The following is a 10,488-nucleotide window of genomic DNA, read 5'->3' as shown; positions in this document are numbered from 1 at the left end:
AGAGTGCCGTCTACCTTAGACCAAACTCACAAGCCCCGGCTCCGCTTCAGCCCCTGGGACCGCCCACTCGTCTGGCCACGCCTCCTCCAGCTACAACCCACCTATCAAAACCAAAAGAACCTCCCACGTGGGTCCGCTTGGCTCCTCCCACCTATTTTTTGCTGGAGTCACCTATCAAAGCAGGACCAACCTCTTCTGGCTCCTCCCACCTCTGTAGTCCCGCCCTCTCCTGCTACAACTCACCAATCAGGGAGGGAAGAAGTTCACCTGACTCAGTTCAGTCTGGCTCCTCACTAGTAAATCCCCACTCGCGACTTGTCCAGGCCAAACCCACTAATCGAAATAGAACACTCTCCTGGCCCCACCTCCCTCTCCCAGCTCCTCCTACCTGTAAGGGAAGAATTATTTCAGTTGGCCCAGCCTTGCCTGGCTTGCTCATTCCGGACAGAAACCCCTTCTCCTAGCCCTGCCAGTGGACTACACACACTCAAAAGGACAAGACCACCTCCTGGAGGGACTGTACCCTCACTAATCCATGTCTACTGGCCCCGCCCACCTGCCCAAGACACTACCCAACGCTCTTCTCCCAGCCCAGGCACCTGGCACTGTCCCGCCCGTGCTCCCCCACCCCCCAACCTCGTCCTCTCGTTTCTGCTCTTTACTCGGTGGCCCCCACACTTCTTTCTCCTGTCCACAGTTGTGGCCCGGCCCTCCCATCTTAGCCCTGCCCACTGTTCAAACCCGGGAGTGTTCCCCTGTGCCTGCTGGTATAGCCCCGCCTCCGCACTCGGCCCCACCCACCTCTCCTGGCCCTCCTTAGCCGAGGGTCTCCGGTTCCTCCGAGCCATTTTGGCCTTGTAGCTGCTGCGCCTGGCAGGGCCGATGCGAATGGAGGTATTTTCGAAGGGTGTTGTGGTCACTGCCACCTTGTTGCCACTCTGGGGGAAGAAGGGAGGCAAATGTTCAGGCAGCTCCAGCTCCCAGGACCCCCGCTCCCCTCTCCCCAGAGCGCTACCTCCCTGGCACTCACCTTAAGGATCAGCTCCACGACCTCAGGATGCACCATGCCATGCACAGGCTCCCCGTTCACGTGGGTGATGAGGTCCCCCGCACAGAGCCCTGCCTCCTGGGCCGGGCCCCCCTCTTCCACGTGCTGGGGACAGGGCGCCACACACACACGGTGCAGGGTTAACAGGATCAGTAACCAGGAAGCTCCCTAAGCTGATGTTCCCCACACCTAGCTCTGCATTTACTTGAATCGTTGTAACACCTTATGAAATAGTAATTACTCTTCCCAGTTTACAACCGAAGAAACTGGAGCTCAGATGGGGAAGGGCACTGATAGGAGTCTCAGCCAGGCGGCCGGGATCCGGAGAGTGAACTGTCCCTCATTTCTGGGGGTTAAAGGGGAGCCTCTCTCCCCCACCCCCCATCTTGGAACACAGACCCCACCCATGAGTGCTCACCCAGACAATGTGATGGACACTGTAGACGTCTGAGTCACCCATGTAGACGCGGATGGCTCGCAGTGTGAAGCCGTACTTCTTGCCAGAGCGTTGGATGGTGATAGGGGAGCGGAGCCCACTGACAGCCGGTGAGTAGTCCCGGCTGGGTGAGGAGTCCCTCGAGGACGGGTTGGAGGAGAGAGATCGTGGAGACATGGGGCTGGCCAGGGGTGAGCTTCCATGAGGGTCCACTGCAGACACAGAACCATGGTCAGAGGTCACGGCCAGCGATCACAGCTCTCCCAGTATCTGCTCCTCCCACCTCCTTAGTCAACGTCCCAGAGCTCTCATTGGTCCACCCCAGTGCCAATCACTATGCACAGGAAAAATGCAGCGTCTTCATTGGTCTGTCCTGGCACAAATGGGGGCAGGCCCTCCCTCCCAGGTGGGGCCCAGCATCACCTGCAGGAATCATGACAGACAAGGCCGTGGCAGAGGCTGACTTGATGACTTTGCCCCCGGTTCGAGAAGGCCGCTTCTCTACTGCTGGGTCCCCTGACAGCTGCTGATGCCGAGCCCGGCGCAGAACCAGGTCATTGGTGGCCCTCGGGCCTGATGGGTCCCCATCCTTGGAAGGTGGGCAGAGGTCACCTGGGCGTGGTTGGTCCGCTGCAACAGAGCAGGTGGGTGAGGAGGCAGTCCGAGGTCAGGGCCTCTGGCCTGTGTTCACTCTGCCTGGAATGCTTTTCCCACGTCTCACCCTTGTTGGAATGTCAGTTTCCTGGGAGCAGGTGACATGCACCCGGCACAACCCCTGGTAAACAGAAGTGCTCAAATGCGTTGTTGACTGGGAGCATGGAATGTGGGGTGTACCTCAGGCTGATGAGCACCCAGACCGGAAACAGTACCAGGCTTAGCGAATGCTCAATATATGGCCGCGGGGGAGCTGGGGAAGGCGGCAGGAGGGGGCACTCACTGGCTTCGGAGTCCCCGCCACTGGCAGGGCCATCCCCTTGAGCTGCCTCCTTGGGGACCCGTGCGTCCAGCGAGCCTGGGGGGTCAGAGGTGGGCCTGGCAGACCTGCGCAGCTGGGTCTCATCCTCATCCTCTTGGGGGGCGCTGAAGCGGCTGGGCTCCAGCAGCGCCGAGAACCGGCGGCGCGCACCCAAGGGCGGACTGGCCTCCCCCTCCAGGAAGCTGGCCTCGGATGCCGAGAAGCGTTTGCTGCTGAAAGGGGGGCGTCGTCAGAGGCGACACGCCTCTTCACTCCCGCTCCCCAAACCTAGCCCTGCCCCTGCTCACATCTCTGGGGAGCCCCCTCTCCAGGTCTTCTCGCGCAGGGTCAGGCTACCCAGGCCCTCCCGCTTGCCGGCCACCTTCTCCTCTAGACCCTTGGCACTCGGCTCCCGCTTGCTGGCCCCCGCTGCCGCCACCGGGGTCTTGGGCTCATGCTGCGACAGCTGCTCCATACTGCTATACACCTGCAAGGGAGGGCGAGCGGTGGTGAGGGGCAGGCTCCCGAACCAATGGGCTTCCTGCTACTGGACACGCTCCGCCCTCCCAAGGCTGGGCCCCGCCCATCTCTGAATTGTCGCCCAACCACATACAAGACTGCAGCTCAGATCCCACCACACATATTTAAGCCCTTAGCCAGTGGTTCTCAACCTTCCTAATGCCCCGACCCTTTAATACAGGTCCTCATGTTGTGGTGACCCCCAACCATAAAATTATTTTTGTTGCTACTTCATAACTGTAATTTGGCTACTGTTATGAATCGTAATGTAAATATCTGATATGCTATATGTGTTTTCCGATGGTCACGACCCACAGGTTGAGAACCGCTGCCTTAGACCCTGCCCATAATCTTTTAAAAAAACATGTTTTTATTGATTTCAGAGAGGAAGGGAAAGTGGTAGAGAGATAGAAACATCAATGATGAGAAAGAATCACCGATTGGCCACCTCCTGCACGCTCCCCGGAAGGGGTGGGGGGGGATCGAGCCCACAACCCAGGCATGTGCCCTTGGCCGGAATCGAACTTGGGACTCTATCCACCGAGCCAAACCGGTAGGGCAACCCTATCCATATCTTAACGAATTTGCCCTCCTTCCTGCCCCACCTTCCCAGTTCCCAGCCAATCATAGGTACCCCAAGCTGGGCTCTACACACCACTACACGCGGCTCCTCAAGGCGAGACCTCCTGCACCTTTGCCCCGCCCCCACTGCTCATCCTCTCCACCCCAAGGTCCAGACACCGTCTCATCTAGACCTAGCTCCGCCCCACTGTGAGTCCTCAGTACCACCGCCGTCCAGATTCCTGTTAGATTCCACCCAAGGCCAAAGGCCCTCCCATGCACTCCCAGGCCCTATCACTCTCAGAATCCCGCAGGCTCAGTAACTTCCCCAGCAGGGGACCTCCGGCCTACCAGGATTCCCCCAACTTCCGCAACCCCGCCCACTCAGGCCCACCTCCAATTCCGTCCTCATCCTGCTAGGAGAAAAAGATACCTGCCCTCTCCGCCCCGCCCAAGCCCCGCCTCCCGATCTCGCCCCACCCCCCCGGGTCTGGCCCCACCCCTAACCCAGCTGGCTCACCTTGCTGAAGCGCGGGGAGCAGGAGGAAAACTGGCGGATTTCCACAGGCTCCTCCTCCGTCGTGTCATCCTCATCGTAGGAGTTCACGTGGTGATACCTATCTGAGCGGGCTGGGAATGGGGGGTGGACCGTGACCACCCCTCAGGGCTGCAGGCGCCGCCATGGCCCCGTCCCAATCTAGAATCTGATTCTGGCCCTGCTTCCAGGCTGGGTTTCTGCCCAACTCTCAGAGGCTCCATTAGCCCAGCGTCCTGAGGCCACACCCGCAGGCCCCATCTATGGCCGAGCCCCCCTCCCCTCCAGCCAGCCCCTGCCCTGCCTCCAGGTCCTAGCACTGCCCAGTAGCCCAGGCCCAACTCCAGAACTCACTGCCGTCCAGGCCCCACCCTCCTTTCCTACCAACTGCTCAGACTGAGCCTCACCCCTGTGCCAGGCCATCCCTCTCCTCGGTCTGGGCGGCTGGTCTCCTACCCAGCTGGGCTCCAGCCCAGGCCTTGCCCAATGGTCCCTCTCACCAGCTCCCACCCCCTCTCCCAGCTCACTGTCGAAGTAGCTGGTGTCATCCTCGGACTCCAGGTGGGGGATGAACTCTGCCTTCTGCCTCAGCAGTCCTGTCCAGTCCAGGTCTCGAAAGAAACTGTGCTGCTTCACCTCAAAGGCACCCCCTGGAAAGGAAGGAGTGGATGGGGTCCGGGAGAGAATCCCTCCAACAGCTTAGGGCCAGCTCCAGAGCCCAGCCCCCCCCCCCCCCCGTCTTCTACCCCAGGGCTACAGCACTTGGAGCCCAGCCCTTAGCTTCTCAGTACAGCAGACCCCTCACCTGCCCCAAGCCGGACCAGGGGGTTGGTCTGCAGGAGGCTGGATATCAGGAGCTGGGCGTCGGTGGGCAGGGCTTCATCTCCCTCGGGCCACAGGATGTCATCTGCAGAGCAAGGTGGGGGGGGGGTCACTTTCGGGTCCAAAAGGCCCTGGGTCTGCCCATGTCCCCATGCCCCCCACCTGCCACCAAGGAGGCACGCACCGCTGATGACCTGTCCAAACAGCTCTTCGGGCGTGTCTCCGAAGAAGGGCACACAGCCCACCAGGAACTCGTAGAGGATGATGCCCATGGCCCACCAGTCCACCGGTTTGCCATAGCCCTGGCGCAGGATGACCTCGGGCGCGATGTACTCTGGGGTTCCGCACACCTAGGGGCAGGCGGTCAGCCTGCACTCTGGCCACAGGAGGGGCCTCGAAGGGGAGCAGCACTCCCCACCCCACCCTGAGCCCCGAAGCCCTGCTGGCTCCTCCCCGCCACAGTGACCCCCGCAGCCACACACACACCTGTTTGTCCAGGAACTCCCGGGCATCCTTCTCGATGTGGCCTTCATACAGGTTGGTGGTGAGGCTCATGAGCCCCATTTTGGAGAGGCCAAAATCCGTGAGTTTGATGTGGCCCATGGAGGTGATGAGGAGGCTGCAAACACAAGCAGAGGTCTCAGAGGTGAGGCTTGCCCACCTCCCTCCCTGACCCTTCCATGCCAGCGCCTACAGAGGGGCAGGGGGGCGGGGGTGACGGGGAAAGTCAAGGCTCACTTGTCAGGCTTGAGGTCTCGGTGCACAATGCCGTAGTTGTGTAAATACTCAAGTGCCAGCACCGTCTCGGCAAAGTACATGCGGGCCATCTCCACGGGCAGCGCCCCGATGTTCTTCAGCAGGGTGGCACAGTCCCCGCCTGTGTGCGAAGGAGGCCCATGTAAAGAGGGAAGCACCCCTGCCCCAGGGTTGTGCGCTCCACATGCATGACAGCACCAAGTCCCCAACTCACATTACCCCTATTTTGCAGCGAAGGAAAACTGACGTACTGACAGGGGCCTCATTCTCCCGGGCCCCACAGGGAGTGCCCTCTACCAGGCTCCTCCTGTCTTCTTTATAAATGTTTAATCTATTTTTAAATCTTCACCTGAGGACAGGTTCACTGACCTTTTCAGAGGGAGGGAGGGAGGGAGGGAAACATGGATGGGGTTGGCTGTCTGGAGCATCCCACACTGAGGCTGGGAATGAACCTGTAATGCAGACTATGTGCCCTGACTGGGAATCAGATCCGCAACCTTTCAGTGCACGGGACGAGGCTCCAACCAACCGGAGCCACACCAGCCAGGGCTCCTCCTGTCCCCTTAACCATCTTCCAAAGTTGGCTTGATCTGAGACTCAGAGGTTGGATCATGGAGGGAGTAGGTGGAAATGAGGTTTGGTGGGTACCAACTGCTGCCTGGGTATCAACTGAGTCTGGGAACACCGCCCTTGATCTCCTGGAGTTTGAATCTTGAATGTCTTGTGCCTTAACATGTAGAGTCCTGGTTCCCACCAGATTTACTGTGATCGGCATTCATATGTTAGGCTCCCCCAATAGGCGTTCCTCCTTTTTCTCACAAGGACCAGATTTCTTTCCCAGTGCAGCAGCGAACCCAAGTTGCTCAGCCCTCCAACTTTCCATTCTCCCCAAAGATTGCTAAACTAGCAGGGATCTGCTGGATGGCATCTCACCCTATCAAGGCCTGTCTAAAGGGAAGACCACACATGGGAGAGCAGAGCCAAGCAATGGAGAGATTCCTGATGACATGGTTTGAGCATCTGGATACAGTCATTTCTGAAGGCAACATGGATGTTTTGCTCACAAATCACTAAATGTCCTTTTTTTTTTTAGCCAGGAAACTGATGATCAGACCTAGGAATCTGCATCTGGCCCCAACCCCAGGTAATACTGACACACACTTACACTGAGGACAGAGCTGGGTTGACTTGCAAATGAGACTTGGAGGCTGGGCCTTGTTCAGGAGGCCCGAGAATGCACACTTCCTGTGTACTCAACCCATCAAAGACCCCGATTCCACCCCCTTCTCTCCTCTGCATGACCTCAGACCCATGCAGTTCCCTCCATCTTGGTCTCCCTTTTCTCTCCTCCACACAGCAGCTAAATAAATAGCATTAAAACGTAAGTCAGACCATGTCAACTTTGCTTAAAACCCTCCAGTGGCTGTGTGTTGCATTTGGCATGAAACCCAATGCAGTCCAGGCCCTGCAAGGCCCTGCATGCTTAATCCCTTACCTCTCCATCCTTATCTACCCCCACCCTCCCTCTCACTTGCTCCAGCTCCATTGCTGCTCCTCAAAACAGCGATTTTCAACCTTCTTCATCTCATGGCACACATAAACTAATAACTAAAATTCTTCAGCACACCAAAAATGTCTATTTTTGCCAATCTGACAAATACAAATAGGTATAATTTTGATTCATCCACACCAAACAGCCATTGTTGTTCTGGCTGTTGTCATTTTTTTAATTTGACAATCTAACAAACAAAAAAAAGAGGTCAGTGCTACTAAGTCAGGTATTGCATGTTTTAAAAATTCTTGTGGCACCAGCTGAAAATTGCTACCTCAAAACCCAGATGCCTTCTCACCTAACAGACTTTGTGCTCGTCCAGGAAGAGTGGAGGCCTCAGAGAGGCCCCTGCCCACCTATGTCCCTATGGCCTCCTTAAGCCTTAAGGTCCTCATGACTGTCCTCACTCTGTGAAATAACCTTATTGCCTTTGCTTGTTTTGTTTATTGTCTGTCTACCCAGAATATAATCTCCATGAGAGGGGAGTGTGCCTGTCTGGCCCCCACTGTGCCACCAGCACCTAGCACAGCACGTGGCATAAGGGAGACAATGAGGGGACATCTGCTGAATGAATGGATGGCTGAGGTTTAGGAGTGGCATAACTGTAGCCCCAGAAGATCATGTGTGTATCCTAATAAGCATAGTATGTGTGGGTTTGGGCAATGATATAATAGTATTTGGATAACTATAAGCATGAGTGGTTGGATAAACATGAAAAATATATACATTAGTGGTTGGATGAATGGTTAGATGGCCGGATAAACTGATGGATAAATGGTGGATGAATGGTAGATGAATGTGTGGATAGAGATAGCTAGATGAGATGGCTGCTAGAATGAAGATTTGGGTGAATAATAAAAATACAGATAGTAAATGGAAGGATGGATGGATGGATGGTGGATTAATAAATAGATAAATAGGTTTTGGTAGATGGATGGATGGTGTATAAGTGGGTGAATAAATTGATGAATGAATAAATGGCCAGACATATAAAAAGATGGATGAATGAAAAATAGCCGAACTGGTTTGGCTCAGTGGATAAAGCATCAGCCTGCGGACTGAAGGGTCCCAGGTTCGATTCTGGGAAAGGGCATGTACCCTGGTTGCGGGCACATCCCCGTGGGGGGCGTGCAGGAGGCAGCTGATCAATTTCTCTCATTGATGTTTCTAATTCTCTATCCATCTCCCTTCTTCTCTGTAAAAAATCAATAAAATATATTTTAAAAAAAGATGGATGAATGAAAAATAGATGTGCAACACAGAGTGGACCTAATATATAACTATGGACTTCAGTTAATAATGTATCAATATTGGTTCATAAATTATAACAAATGTACTTCATGAATGCAAGATGTCAATAATAGGGAGACTGGAGGAAAGGGGTATGTGGGAATTCAATGTGCTTTCTAATTACTTAGTCTGGAAGCCTAAAACTGCTGTAAAAAAATGAAGTCTATTAATTTTTTTAAAAAATAGATGTATAATGGCTCTAGCCAGTTTGGTTCAGTGGGTAGAGCATCAGCCTGAGGACTGAAGGGTCCAGGGTTTGATTTGGGTCAAGGGCACGTGTCTCATATCTCAGTTGAAGGCTCCTCCCTGGCCTACGACCTGGTCAGTTCACGTGCAGGAGGCAACCAACCGATGTGTTTCTCTCACATCAGTATCTCTCTGTCTTCCCTTCTCTCTTCCACTCTCTCTAAAAAAACAATGGAAAGGGAGAAACCAAGATGGCAGCATAGGTAAACACTGGAAATTGCTGCCTCCCACAACAAATTCAAAAATACAACTAAAAGACAAAACGGAGGCCAGACCCCACGGTGCACGAATTCATGCACCAGGCCTCTAGTGCACTATAAGTTTAGTGGCTGCACGCAGAAATTGGTGAGAGCATGGGCTTCTGAGGCCTAGAACCCTAAGGGATGAAAGCCTGTGGTTTCCACAGAAGCACCGCCACACCAACTTCTGATTTTACTGCATATGATTATGCCTGGAAAAGCAAAGTTCCAGAACTGCAGAAAACTTTCCGGAAATCTACGGTGTGCCCATCCACCTAGAACGATGCCTGCCTGACCAAATGTTCACCAGATCACCATGGCAGGACAGTGGGAGGCCTCATCTCCCTCTTCACAGCCCAGAAACAAATGAGTTAGGCTGCAAAGAACTGGTTTCCTTTTGGGCATAAAACCTTTGCATTTTTATGGTTTCTGTAAAAAAAAACTTTTTTACTTGAATGGTTTACTTAACATTTTGCAAGAAAAAAATAAAGATAATAAGACAGTATTTTGGTTTGTTTATGACAAGCACCTGGCCCGAAAGAGCCATTGGACAGTTAAAACTAATGTTCAAAGACATGCTGCAGTTCTCCGAGTTCATGCAGCTGATTTCCCTGGAGGCTGCATATAAGCTTATCTATTTATTTTTTTTATTTTTTGTTAATCCTCACCTGAGGGGTTTTTTCCATTGATTTTTAGAGAGAGTGGAAGGAAGGGGGAGAGACAGAGAGAGAGAAATATCGACTGGTTGCCACCTGCATGCATCCCGACCCGGGGCGGGGATCAAACCTGCAACGAAGGTACGTGCCCTTGACCAGAATCGAACCTGGGACCCTTCAGTCCACAGGCCAATGCTCTATCCACTGAGCCAAACTGGCTAGGGCCGCATGTGGGCTTATTGATAGCAGTTTGTGCTGAGGTCCTTGGGGACTCGTGGTGGCGTTTCTGAGCATGGGGTGCAGAAGTCTTTCTGGATTTGCATGTGTCTGAGGAAGGAAGACGAAAGCCAAGGCCAGGTGCACGAGACAAGGGGTTTGAGTTTGTAGTTACCTTGGGGAGCTTTCCATCTTGCAGTAAAATGTTCAGAGAAATTACTGGCAGCATGCCTCTATTCATTGGATAGTTTGTTTTAAAGGGATATTGCCTCACCTCAGATCTTTAGTGAAATTTTATGTGTAATTATTATGTATTTATTCCACATGGGAACAGAACACCTGTTTCATGTTGCATGTTAGACTAATGTCTTCTTTTTTATTAATGCAGCTGTGATACAAAATCTCCTTTACCGTTTAAAAATGTTACGACTTTTAAGTTATGATTTTGGTTGTGGAATAAATACATGAATGAATGACATTTATAAAACATATCAACCCAATATACATTCTTCTCAAGTACACATGGATCATTCACAAAGACTGACCACATGTTAGGAAAAAATACAAGTCTCTACAAAGATTGAAATCATATCAAGCATCTTCTCAGTGGAATGAAATTAGAAATCAATTACAGTAAAAACCCCCCAAAATATTCAA

General features: G+C 53.3%; 1 protein-coding gene and 1 pseudogene across 1 annotated transcript in view; one reads left to right on the top strand and one right to left on the bottom strand.

Annotated features, from left to right (window-relative positions):
• The window catches only part of LOC102757254 (microtubule-associated serine/threonine-protein kinase 1), a 9,510-nt gene extending 2,332 nt beyond the window's left edge, over positions 1–7,178 (bottom strand). Inside the window, exons 1-13 of the mRNA XM_015566880.1 lie at positions 7,164–7,178; positions 5,615–5,841; positions 5,363–5,495; positions 5,061–5,226; positions 4,860–4,961; positions 4,582–4,704; positions 4,040–4,149; positions 2,748–2,926; positions 2,422–2,672; positions 1,908–2,114; positions 1,467–1,696; positions 1,031–1,153; positions 802–938 (exon numbers count right to left, since the gene is read on the bottom strand). Of these exons, the coding sequence (XP_015422366.1) occupies positions 802–938; positions 1,031–1,153; positions 1,467–1,696; positions 1,908–2,114; positions 2,422–2,672; positions 2,748–2,926; positions 4,040–4,149; positions 4,582–4,704; positions 4,860–4,961; positions 5,061–5,226; positions 5,363–5,495; positions 5,615–5,841; positions 7,164–7,178 (2,003 nt within the window). The remainder of the gene's footprint in view (positions 1–801; positions 939–1,030; positions 1,154–1,466; positions 1,697–1,907; positions 2,115–2,421; positions 2,673–2,747; positions 2,927–4,039; positions 4,150–4,581; positions 4,705–4,859; positions 4,962–5,060; positions 5,227–5,362; positions 5,496–5,614; positions 5,842–7,163) is intronic.
• A 1,357-nt stretch (positions 7,179–8,535) lies between these two features.
• Positions 8,536–9,299, top strand: LOC107183845 (annotated as a pseudogene).
• Positions 9,300–10,488: the final 1,189 nt, after the last annotated feature.

The sequence above is a fragment of the Myotis davidii genome, unplaced genomic scaffold, assembly GCF_000327345.1.
Source record: "Myotis davidii unplaced genomic scaffold, ASM32734v1 scaffold543, whole genome shotgun sequence".
In the NCBI taxonomy this organism is placed as follows: Eukaryota; Metazoa; Chordata; class Mammalia; order Chiroptera; family Vespertilionidae; genus Myotis; species Myotis davidii.
This window is presented reverse-complemented; position numbering and strand designations above follow the sequence as displayed.